Genomic DNA, 11,967 nt, shown 5'->3' with positions numbered 1-11,967 from the left:
AATTTTTGTCAAGTGATTCAAAACATTCTTGTTGCAATGAGGATACGATTTTCTGCAGTTTTTTCCTAATTTCCCTAATCTCCTCGCTTCTTTGTACTTTTCTTCTGAACTTTTGTGAGGTCTGTAACAATTTTTTCCAGTATAAATCGTAGCTACGAGTAATCACTGTATCAGAGTCTTATATATTCCAACTTTCTTACGTAAAAACTGTATCGATAACTTCGCCCAGAATTCCATCATGAGACAAAGAATATTTCCCGATACCGCATATCATTTGAAGGATACAAGCGGTGCCGTTGGAACCGATGCTGCAATTAATAAAAATTTCTGTAATTGCAAGGTTATTTTTAATTAATTTTAACGCATTTTGAATGTAAGTACTTATTCCATAAATTGGTCAGAAATTTGTACGCGGTATTTCTTGAGATAGTAAATTTTCCATTTGACCTTAATAAATTCATGTAGGAAAGTTGAGTAGCATTGTCAATCATAGGATATTGATATTGTATATTTTGTATGAAATTTACGCTGATAGGTAATTCTAATGGCAGCGACAGTCCCACAATTACCTATGAATATTTGTTATAAGGTACAGAAAGTATTATTGAGTACCTACCTTCCTGAAGCGCGCCAGAAAATAATTGAAAAATAATTTTACCTTTATAGCTCCTCCACTTGTGATAACTAAGGCTCTTTCGTTATTAGAGGTACCAATAACTGAAATATCATTGTTTGGTAAATTAATTACTAATATTATCGAAATGAAAAGTAGCGTTATGCGCCTCATTGAACTCAATTAACTTGTACATAAACATCACATGAGAAAATTGTGAATTTCACATAGTTACCAGAAAACGTCGTACAGTTAAACGAGATTGCTTTTTTACCTTTATGTTAGGAACTGCAAATTAGCGAATTAACGCTAATTGAAATTCGAGTAGAGCGATGAACTTTGTCATTATAGTAGGTTAAGTATCTTTACTTCGAATAATGAATTCCTAAGAAACGATAGAAAATTATATTTTATCTAAATTATGAAAAAAAAACACGTCCATGGGTTGAAATATTCAAAATATTCACAACAAAAACTCTCCTCTTTTTTTTGTTTTTGAAATGATGGGGTGCAATTTTGTAAAAACCCGTTAGTTCATCTAAACTTTGACTTTTTTTTATTCGCTCAACTTTTAACTTTTAATTTTTTGATTCGTTTTCGTTTTAGTATTGTTTTTTTCTCATCAAGTATTATTAAAGTATGTACCTATTACTCGACTATTTCGTTCACTGTTGATTTATTGATGAGCGTCGGTCCAATTTTGAATTTATGAATTTTTTCAATCTTCAAAAACGTAAACGAATAAAGAAATAAAAATTGAAAGTTTTTTGGAACATGAAGGTTGAAAAAATTCATGAATTCAAAATTGACTTCTATCCACAAATAAATGATTATTCGCGAATTCACACTAAGTGGCTGACATCTGACGGATTTTCGCGTAAATGCTGAAAAGGGGGAACTGTGCAAAATTGTGATAAGACATTTTTATATTGTGAATATTTTTCGACTCAAATTTGCAACTAAATGATTCGAATTTGAGCAATTGAGAGAATTTCTGGTACCAGAACTCATTTGCAAACGTATTTTAAACAAAAATGAGAAAATAGTATACCAGCAAAAAGAGTCATTTGATGTCTTTGAGTGAAGAAAAAAATTGTTGGCCACTAAATTATCAATTTTTGCGTTGTGAATTGTATTCTGATTGGTCAATGACACAGTTCCCCCTTTTCAGATTCTGATAACAGACGATAATCAGCGCTCCTTACGGAGCGTGAATTCGCGAATTGATTAGTTAGTCGAATAATACATGGTACATGATGAAAAAAATTACAGTTTAGAACCATGAAGATACGAAAAATTTATAAATTCAAAACAACCACGTCGTAATTTTCAGTGCAAAATTCTTCACTATTTTTATTCATCTGTAAATTTAATTGGGTAGGTATGTACTTGAATTTACAATTCTATTTCACTTTTTTTCATTACCTATTTTATTTCAATTTTAGGATAAAAAATAAATTAATGCATCCTTATGGATTCATTAGCCTTATTTTTTTTTAATCGCTTTTCGATCAACTTAGCGCGGAGTACAAATTCGGATGCACCAAAATGCATATCGCACAAAGGTTGCTTTATGTAGCGTAGCCTGCAATCATTGAAAGAAAAGAAGAAAATGACCGATAGAAAATATTTATTGAAAATCTTATCTAAGTATTGTAGGTATGTTTAGGAGTAGGACAAAAATTATTATGATTTGATATGTTTTGTTACAAAATATGTCATTTAAGAACTAATAAATCTATTATTGAATGACTGCAAGAGGGATACATTTCAGCACATGAACTACTTCTAGATGTTTTACCCCTTTGTTCAGCGATCATATAATGTGTTCTAGCGATAGGATATTTCAATGACGAAGGCCTATTAAAATTATAATCAAACGATAAGTAGGCAAAATACGAAATATACTACCTACCATATGTGCTAAACAAGAAAACATACGAGAAAAGTAAGCGGAGTACATCGAATATCAGTTCTCCGTTGTTTGAATTCATATTTGATACTTGGCAAATCGTTTTCAACATACATTGTTTTCCATCAGAAGTACCCCTGAAGAACAAATAACAGATTAGATACCTATTTGATCGAGATACATTTTCGTCAGCAGGTATGTATTCGATCACAAACCAATTCCAAGCTGTGGTCAGGAATTCATACAAATGATCGTGAGTGAGTTGTCGACCTCTCACGGTGTAAGGATATAACTGATTGATTTTGCTAGGCAATGGTAAGTTTGACAGGACTCCCCAGTTTGTGACCACAGTTCGGTTCGGTATTTGTGTTGGTACAGTTATACCCACGGCGAACTGAAATAAATTACACATATCTAATTATAGGTATTTGAATTGCATTTCACAACCAAATTTCAGTCGACTTAATATAATTTTTGACTCACCTGTAATACAGTAAACACCGGAAAGACGATTCCACGGCCCTCTTGTACTGTGTAATCGTCATAGGAAAAACTTCCAGAGCAGAAGCATAAGCAAATTGTACCATATAAAAATAAATTCGAAAAACTTTCAAAATTTTTTAATGTGCTTGAGTATATTATGAAAATCGGCATTTCTGGATGACAAGTTATGAAAAGTATAACAGGAAATGGCAAGTGGGTACTGCCTGGAATGGGACATAATGTACTCGTTGACTGTTTTTTGAATAAATTAAACTGAAAACTAGTCTATCTAATTATCACTTCGCTCTTTTTCGTAACTGCGATGTTCTCACTTCTTTCAATGTACCTATATAAGTATAATATTTGTTTCTTTTCCTTCAGATTCGGACGAGCAAATCAAATTTTTGAGCTTGCAATCTTGCGTGGCCTCCAACCAATTAAAAATTGAATCAATTTTTTTTTGCATGGCCTTCAAATTGATCTTTGGCGTTTGCATGACCCCCAAATTACAAAATTTCAAATCAATTTTTGGAAATTTTACATGGCTTCCAAGTTCCAAATTGAGAAATTTTAATTTTTCGGAGCTTTGAGAATAAGAACCCAGACAAGTGAACAAACAACCTTGAGAGGTCCGATGGGCGTTTAGGTTATTCAACTATGTATTCAACTCAACATTCTGCGAGACTTTTACGCCACATTAGTGCATTACTGCCGATTACAGCGAAACTAATCAATCACCCTAGGCTGAAAATTTGTTCTGTATTCTGTTGTCTGTTAACTGTTACAGTTATTGAAGGCAAAACCGCTAACAATTTACGAAAGATTTTTTTATAAAACAGAGGAACTCACCGCCGAGGAAGTGTACTTTTCAAAAAATACCTATCGAGTTTCGCATGCATTAGCTTCCCCCAGCTTGAGTTCAGTTATACATACTCTTACTTGACTTGAGTTCAGGCTTCAGGCTCAGGCCAGAATAAGAAAATTTTTTAAATTATTTGAGCAAGCTATGAGCAAGCCTTAATATTTTGTGCGTTTTCTCAGCTACGAGTACAGCACTACAGCTATTCATAAATGATGAAGTTTATTGAAGCTCATGTCTCATGATTGAAGTCATGATGAGCTGACTAGCTGAGGTTGACTCGTCTTTCACTTTCAAAATAAAAAATTATGCTAGCTTTAAAAAAAGTAAAATTTTAAATTTGCTTTTTATTAAAAGTTTACGCCGAAATTTACGAGTTATTCAGTATTTACACAGTACATACATTTTCACAAAGATAGCGCCATATACAGAAAAGAATGATTATCCAAAAAGAAAACGTAGTAATTTTTTTCCAAGAAGGTCAATAAAAATAATTTTTTTTTCACTGATTTTGTGATTTCACATCATAGACGATCTAACATAGAATTTCTCGAAGTTCAACTTCAATCAATTTGTGTAAAGTAATAATAGGCGTTGCGTTGTATTCGGTTGTTATTCTCAGTTCAGTATAAGAATTTCGTTCTTTTCCATAGTTACATATAATTTTGTGATAATTTCATTTGAACAATGGCTGACGAAGAAACCAAACCTAAAAATATGATTTCTATCACTGTGAAAACTCCCAAAGACAAACATGTCGTAGAAGTTGAAGAAGATGCATCGATAAAAGATGTAAGTACAATTTATTCGTGGCACTTCCTGCTGATAACGTAAATTCTCACATGAACAGGTTTCGGCAGCAGTAATGCAGAATTGTCAAATAATTCATCACCAAGTTGCTGAAAGTACTTTACCCGTATCTCATAAGCAGATTACTTATCAGTTTCATTATTACAGCTAGTGTTATTTCTGATGCAAGATTGTTTAACTTGTCGCTAATGTTTTCATGTATATTTCCCAACGAGTCATTTCTTCATCTTGATTTTTGTCTTGTCATCTAATTTTCCAGTTCAAAGAAATCGTAGCTCAGAAGTTTAGCGCCCAACAGGATCAAGTATGTTTGATATTCGCTGGAAAAATAATGAAAGATCACGAAACCCTCAAGTCGCACAATGTCAAGAATGGTCTTACTGTTCATTTGGTTATAAAAACCAGTTCACGAGCTACGGAACCCGGAGGACCGGAAAACAATCAAACTCGGTCGACACCCACAACTACTACTGCAGGTTAATTTCTTCATCAGATCTGTTTTCGATATCATCATTATAGTGTTTTCCAGTCAACAGTCACTGATTAGGAATTATTTTGAATTCAGGAAGTACGAGTTCACCTTTCGGATTAGGAGCATTTGGTGGCTTACCCGGTCTGGAGAATATGGGGTTAGGCGGTAATTTTGCAGAATTACAGCAAAGAATGCAACAGACTTTATTATCGAATCCGGATGCTCTACGTCAAGTCATGGATAATCCAATTGTTCAACAGTTAATGAATGATCCCAATAATGTGAGACAGATGTTATTATCTAATCCTCAAATGCAAGATATTATTGAAGTAAGTTCCTAGTTAATTTCGGTTTGCGATTTTCTTTTCGATTCGTTACGCTAATGGGAATTTATTCATTTAGCATCATCCTGAAATAAATCACATGCTGAATAACCCAGACTTACTGCGACAAACTATGGAAATGGCCAGGAATCCATCCATGTTACAAGAATTGATGAGAACTCAAGATCGAGCGTTATCGAATTTGGAATCCATTCCAGGTACTTGAATGATGTTTATTCTCCCCGTGATTAGAAAATTTGTCTTACATTACCATCAATTTCAGGCGGATTCAACGCATTACAACGAATGTATCGTGAAGTGCAAGAACCTCTGCTAAATGCTGCATCAGAACAGTTGGGACGAAATCCGTATGCAGTAGGAGGAAACGCCGCTGAAGGTATTTTAATCCTTCAGTCAAAAATTCGGTTTAGATTATTGTTTTTTTTCTTCATGATCATTTTTTGTTAGGTACCAATCCTCAATTGGGCCAGGAAAACAGAAACCCGTTACCTAATCCTTGGAATCCCGGCAGTGATAATGCCGCCTCCAATGCTACGTCCACTGACGGAAGTCAAAATAGAGCAGGAACTGAAGGAGCCGCATCTGGTGGCATGTTTGGGAGCGGGATGATGCAAAACCTAATGCAGCAAGTAATGAGAAATCCTCAAACTATGCAGAATATGTTGAATGCTCCGTATACTCAATCGCTGCTCCAAGCTATGGCTGCTGATCCTGAAGTTGCATCGAATGTTATCGGTACCAATCCGTTATTCGCTTCAAATCCTGAACTACAAGTTAGTTTTACCTCACAATTTTTTTTTTTTTTCGGAGTATAAATATAGATTTTCTAACGTTCTGAAAAATTTCAGTCGCAAATGAGAGAGATGATGCCGAATTTCGTCAGACAAATGCAAAACCCAGAGATTCAAAGTGTCATTACCAACCCAAACGCTTTGTCAGCTCTGCAGCAAATTCAGCAAGGCTTAGAACAATTGAGAACGTCGGCTCCCGGATTTGCAAACAGGTATTATTTTGAACACTTTCCTAGCTCAAATGAAATTGTAAGTTTCAAATGATTTTTATTCTATTTTATTTCTAGTCTTGGTATTAACCAGTCATTGCCACCCATGTTTACGCAACCTTTCAGCGCTGCTACAACCACTGCTGCATCAGCAACTGCTACAGATAGTTCTACAACTACGACATCATCAACAGCGCCAACGACCACAAGTACTACTACAACCACCACAGATAGTCAAAATCAGAGCGACTCATTTTCTCAGTTCATGAGCAGAATGGTAAGTTTTGGTTTCACTCTCGAATATTGAACTCGATTCATGTGGAAATAAAACTAAATACAATTATTCCTATAGCTGGCCAATATGGGTAGTCAACCAGGCGCCGCAGCCAACACAGCGCCCCCAGAAGAACGCTATCGATCGCAGCTAGAGCAGCTGACAGCTATGGGATTCTTGAATAGAGAAGCTAATTTACAAGGTAAATTGTCATATTGCGAGTAATATTTTACGAACGAAATGACAAAGTGAATTATTTAGCAGAGTAAATAAGTAGTCACGTGACCATTGGTCAGTTATCGATTACGATTTTCTCTCTTGAACATCTCAATTTCGTAACTCGATCGTAAATTTTTTTATGTTCGAAGTTCGGTCGTCATTGTCATTGTCGTTGAAAAATTATCAATTAGCATTTGAAAACATTGTCTGATATGGCTAATGTTTTATCTGTTCGAGTTCTTTAAATTGACCTCGGTTATTTTGTTTTCTTATTTCAGCGTTAATAGCTACCTTTGGCGATGTAAATGCTGCAGTTGAAAGGCTCTTATCTGGCGGAGGTCAGCTAACTCATAGTTAACATTCCTTTCTGTATTGATTCGTACCAGTAACATGTTTGACCCTTTTCCTGGATTTCTTAAAAGTTTTATATTTTTTTTCTTTTATTAGGTATAACAATGATTGTTTCTTGTAGCTTATTGTTAAAGTATTTATTCCCAAATACGGCGTTTTCTCCTTTTTTTTTGTTCGATCGAAATAGTCATTTTCATTGAAATAAATCTATAGTGGTAAAACATTTGCCCGTCTTGTGTAAAAATGTATGTATATCAGTTCTTTTTCATCATTTATACCTCGAAAATACATTGCAAGCTTATCGAAATAAACTTTTCAATGATGTTTATGTATTTAAAAAACTTGGGATTCGGCTATTGTGTATTTTCATATTATTACTATTGCTATTTAAAGTCAGTTTGCTCTATATATATTTACATATATATTTTTTCATTGGATATATTTTATTTATTAATTAAAAACTTTTTAAATGGATATCTTTCATTGTATCAGAGTCATTTTGATGGCATTGACATGTGCGCTTTAAAAATGTCTCATTTGAGGAATGATTTATTCAGTACTAGATTTCACGTTGCATACGAGTGTTGCGTCAATGTACTCGAAGTTTCGATAAGTGATGACGATTACGTGGTAATATAGCTACGTGTATGTATACGGAGTATGTAATTGATTCGCTGTGTATCGAGTATGTTCGCTACATGTATTTTATACTCGGTTTTGGAACGTTTTCATTGTAAAATGAAATGAAATGCACGTGTGATGTATTCCAACATTCAATATTTTTCACAGTTGGCTAAGAATAAAGCGGAATAAAGTGAAATTATTCTCGTGCGTATGATATCGTTTTCATCGCTGATTGGCTGCTGAACTGGGCCAGCCCAGCGTGATTAATGATTAATTCATTTGCGAATCATATGTTCTATAATTTATTCAATAATGCTATTATCAATCGATAATATTCTTAATAGCGTGAGTTCGTATTGTATTAATAATTTTAATTTGTAACAACGAATTGTTTCGGCTCAAGTGAATTGAAGTTAAAATTTTCATCTATGCAAGGATAAAGGAAATTTGTGTAGTAACTACTAACTAGTAAGCTTATGGGACACAAGGACAATTTGTTAATATGTACTCTATATATGTACGTACCTACTCTAAATCATTACCTACTGAAACTTCAGTTTAAAAAATTTCAAAAAAATCGTAAGCAGAAATATCTTTTATTGATCTTGATAAAAGTACGTACTCATAAAAAATCGATTTTCTAATTATGCTTTCTCTCGAAAATTCCCCAAATTTCATCCTAACACATTTCACACACACCTCTCATTTTTTCAATTTTTGAAGTTATATTTGAGAGAATTTACATCTTGGCACACTTGATAGCACGAGATCGAAATGAGAAATTGGGAAATAACCGTACAGAACTGAACGACATGGCGCAGTGTAGCACAACCGCTGTTCATTTCTGATACATTTTTCATTTTAATTCCCTAAAATAATTTTTTGATTCATTAATTTCACCATTTTTAGGACAAATATGAACCATTTCATTCCATTCTGACGTAATCTAGCGCAAACGCTGATTCCTTCATTTTTGATACATTTTTCGAGTCATCAATCTTACAATTTTCAGAACGAAAATACATAGTTCTACGCGTTGTGTAGTCGCGACTCAATTTTCTGCTGAGCTTATAATTATTTGTATTTTTTCAAGCATATTATTACTCCTTCAAATTCATTAAAAATGAACACACACAAGTCATCTAAATATTGATTAATATGAGTTTATTGTGAAAAATATATAATATGAACTTATAGTATGAAACTACTTATTATTGAGTTTTCCAGAATAATAACATCGCATCTCTGAGATCCTCTGATAAAAACCTTACGTACTCCGGAATTAAGTTTTTATCAATATATTGAACATTGAATAGACGCCACCCATCATAAACATCATTAGAGAAAAATTCGTGCAAACGTTGCCCTTGGTTGGCAAACCACACATACTTCTCTGGGTCGTTGTTGAGAAGTCCTCGTAGATTTTCTATTTGATTTGAGCTCGTTTTATTTAGTGTTGCCAATGCCCATAGCAATCTGCGGAAGAGTATACTTCCCTCCAGTCTTGAACTATCTATGTTACCAAATTGAGGCGACTTTTTTTGTAGCTTAGCTGCAAAGTCCTCGTTTTCAGGACATTCCTTCGCATATTTCGATATGATTTCCAGCAGTTTACGGCTCACTAATAGAAATTCAAATACAGATGCATATCTGCGAGCTTTATTCTGAAAAGAGAACATACATTTAAAATTAACACATAATCGAAGTGTGGGATGAAAATAGAAATGAGAACTCATCAGTCTCAAAATTAAATTCAAGTTATATCGTTGATCGAAAAAAATGAGCCATTTATTCTCATTTCATATATGATTCAAGAAAATTTCCTATCGAATAAGAATGACGTGATTAGTGATTTTACATTCGTAAAGGAAGCGAAGAATTAATTCGTTTGAATTAAATTTTTTCAATACTGTTTGGGAAATAATCACAAAATATTCACAAAAGTAGAACTGTATTGCGTCCTAGCACTTACCAACTTATTATCAAGATCCAAAATTTCTGGCATTAGGATTCCCTGTGCTTTGGTAAAACCAAGAAGGAATGGCATATTATCTTTATACTCGATGGTGACTTGTTCCAACTTTTTCTTCAACTGGATGCATCAAACAACGAAAAATTATTATCAGGATAGTAAGAAAAGAAATCATAGCATCTACAGAACTATAGATCGTTAAGAAATTAATTTACAATAAGACAGAGTTAAAACACGGCAAAATTTGTTCTATCAAGCATCAGACAATTAGTATGGTTAAGAACTGCTCTTTCAAGATTCTCAAATTCATTCAAAATTTAATTGATTAAAATTTCACGATTTTCGATATTATTGTTGAACTTATACCATGATAAGATCTTATTTTTTTAAAAAAATATGGATAATGGATATTGATGAATTCGATTTCGATAATACTGTAACAATCGCTCAAGAACTGAGTGATGAATACAATCTCGTAAAAGAAATATTAAAAAAAAGGTTAATCAACACACAACCCAATTATAAATGAACGAAAGCAGTGACGAACTACAGTTTGCAAATAGAGTGCCACGCTAACACGCAGACAAACTTATTGAATAGAGTAAAAAAAATTTCTTACGCTACATTGCAGCTTGTTCGGTTTTGGTTCTTCCTGGAAGTCGACTGTCATTCGTTCATTGAGAGCTCGTAATGCTGATTAGTGATTCAACATGCAAAAGACGAACATTCAAGTAGCGAGATTACGAGATTGAATTGTAGACAATAAACGTCTGTTTGTCTGTGTACAAAAAAAAAAAATCAATTCTCTAGAGACAGCTTCATTACATTTTGTACTCTACAAAGTTGCTTCGAATTTTTAATGTAATTTACAATCATCCGCTCATGAAAACACAAATCATTCACACCCAGAAAATAAAGAGACACAGAAGAAAACCATTACCAAAAAATTCAAACGGATTTGATTGATATAAGCAGAATAAGTAATACTTACACTTTGAACATCGCCACCCTCTTTCGGGTCATTTTTCGGATCAGTATCCTGAATCTCCTTTCGAAAGAAAATGACTGAAGATGTCGAATATAATCGACTAGCACGATGAGTCAACATTTTGGCAGCGCAAAGAAAAGCATTTGGATTCGCGACATTTTTATGGACAGCGATCATCGTTTCGAATCCGTATAGTTTGCTTATCTGTAAAAAATATTGAGAAATAGGTATACGTGAAATTTGAAAAGTACTAAGAGAAAAAATTAAACCAACTTTTCGACAAGATTTCATGAAGAGACCGTCTCCTAATTTTATTATGTTAACCTTATTTCTACTTGCGTGATCGAACGCAAATTTAGCGATTCGTTGCGATTTCATAGCTGTGTCTATTTTCAAACATTCGATGACTCCCTGCAAGAAAAATATCTGTCAGCTTTTCAAATCATTTTGCAATTTTGCATCCATTACGAACTGCAAGACCGAAATTGAGTGAGCAAGATTGATTACATGTACGTACCGGTATCCGAATAAGCCGATTCATTATATTCAACACGCTTGGGGTCGCGGGCAGATGATGTTGGAAGAACGCAGCTTGAATTCAACTGAACAATATGGTAATGGATATAAATTCAAAATAAATGATGAAATTTTGTAAATGGTTGATATCAAAGGAGCATAAAGATTATACAAGTATAGCTCATTACATTATGCTCAGTTCTGTTCCTTTTAAAATACTGTGTCGAAAATACTCTCAAACCTTACATATACAATTTATAATGGAACAAAACTTATGCTACTAAAGATACCATCATTAAATAAAATTTAAAAATTTTTTATTATTGATAGTGAATTCATAAATTGTTATCACTTGATGACTTGAGAAACCTTCTAAATTTTTTTTTTGGCCTGCTTGATTGGAGCCAGAAAAAAATTTCGCTTTCAATTTCCTCCGATAGAAGTGCTAAAATCACAATATTCCAGTGCTGCTCTCTACAGCTCTCCGTGGGGTACTATGCTGATTATTCATTGCTGCACTCTACAGTCTG

General features: G+C 33.7%; 3 protein-coding genes and 1 long non-coding RNA gene across 8 annotated transcripts; 1 reads left to right on the top strand and 3 right to left on the bottom strand.

The window, feature by feature from the left end:
* Positions 1-93: 93 nt before the first annotated feature.
* LOC135836146 (uncharacterized) lies at positions 94-1,574 on the bottom strand. Of its 2 annotated transcripts, XR_010557003.1 has the most exons (6): positions 1,259-1,574; positions 888-998; positions 659-717; positions 448-569; positions 201-308; positions 94-121 (listed from the first exon to the last, which is right to left on the bottom strand). It is a non-coding gene; the product is annotated as an uncharacterized LOC135836146 (long non-coding RNA). The 2 variants fall into 2 exon arrangements; XR_010557002.1 differs by lacking the exon at positions 888-998 and having other exon boundaries at positions 1,259-1,473.
* Positions 1,575-2,226: 652 nt separating this feature from the next.
* On the bottom strand, positions 2,227-3,374 carry LOC135836142 (uncharacterized). Its single transcript, XM_065350779.1, has 4 exons — positions 3,009-3,374; positions 2,741-2,919; positions 2,555-2,662; positions 2,227-2,473 (listed from the first exon to the last, which is right to left on the bottom strand). Exons 1-4 carry the CDS (start codon positions 3,177-3,179, stop codon positions 2,332-2,334), a joined length of 600 nt encoding a protein of 199 aa, XP_065206851.1. The 5' UTR covers positions 3,180-3,374; the 3' UTR covers positions 2,227-2,331.
* A 989-nt stretch (positions 3,375-4,363) lies between these two features.
* On the top strand, positions 4,364-7,811 carry Ubqn (ubiquilin). 2 transcript variants are annotated; one of them, XM_065350765.1, is made up of 10 exons: positions 4,364-4,659; positions 4,937-5,153; positions 5,243-5,478; positions 5,552-5,690; positions 5,756-5,869; positions 5,941-6,266; positions 6,342-6,496; positions 6,620-6,770; positions 6,846-6,969; positions 7,265-7,811. In XM_065350765.1, exons 1-10 carry the CDS (start codon positions 4,555-4,557, stop codon positions 7,342-7,344), a joined length of 1,647 nt encoding a protein of 548 aa, XP_065206837.1. In that variant the 5' UTR covers positions 4,364-4,554; the 3' UTR covers positions 7,345-7,811. The 2 variants fall into 2 exon arrangements, with proteins under 2 accessions (XP_065206837.1, XP_065206836.1); XM_065350764.1 differs by having other exon boundaries at positions 4,365-4,659; positions 6,572-6,770.
* Positions 7,812-9,108: 1,297 nt separating this feature from the next.
* On the bottom strand, positions 9,109-11,795 carry LOC135836137 (uncharacterized). 3 transcript variants are annotated; one of them, XM_065350772.1, is made up of 5 exons: positions 11,439-11,795; positions 11,246-11,332; positions 10,925-11,125; positions 9,934-10,053; positions 9,109-9,625 (listed from the first exon to the last, which is right to left on the bottom strand). In XM_065350772.1, the coding sequence occupies exons 1-5, from the start codon at positions 11,460-11,462 to the stop codon at positions 9,173-9,175; spliced, it is 885 nt and encodes a 294-aa protein (XP_065206844.1). In that variant the 5' UTR covers positions 11,463-11,795; the 3' UTR covers positions 9,109-9,172. The 3 variants fall into 3 exon arrangements, with proteins under 3 accessions (XP_065206844.1, XP_065206843.1, XP_065206846.1); XM_065350771.1 differs by having other exon boundaries at positions 11,195-11,332; positions 11,439-11,794; XM_065350774.1 differs by lacking the exon at positions 11,246-11,332.
* Between the last annotated feature and the right edge of the window lie 172 nt (positions 11,796-11,967).

The sequence above is a fragment of the Planococcus citri genome, chromosome 2 (assembly GCF_950023065.1).
Source record: "Planococcus citri chromosome 2, ihPlaCitr1.1, whole genome shotgun sequence".
Lineage (NCBI taxonomy): Eukaryota > Metazoa > Arthropoda > Insecta > Hemiptera > Pseudococcidae > Planococcus > Planococcus citri.
This window is presented reverse-complemented; position numbering and strand designations above follow the sequence as displayed.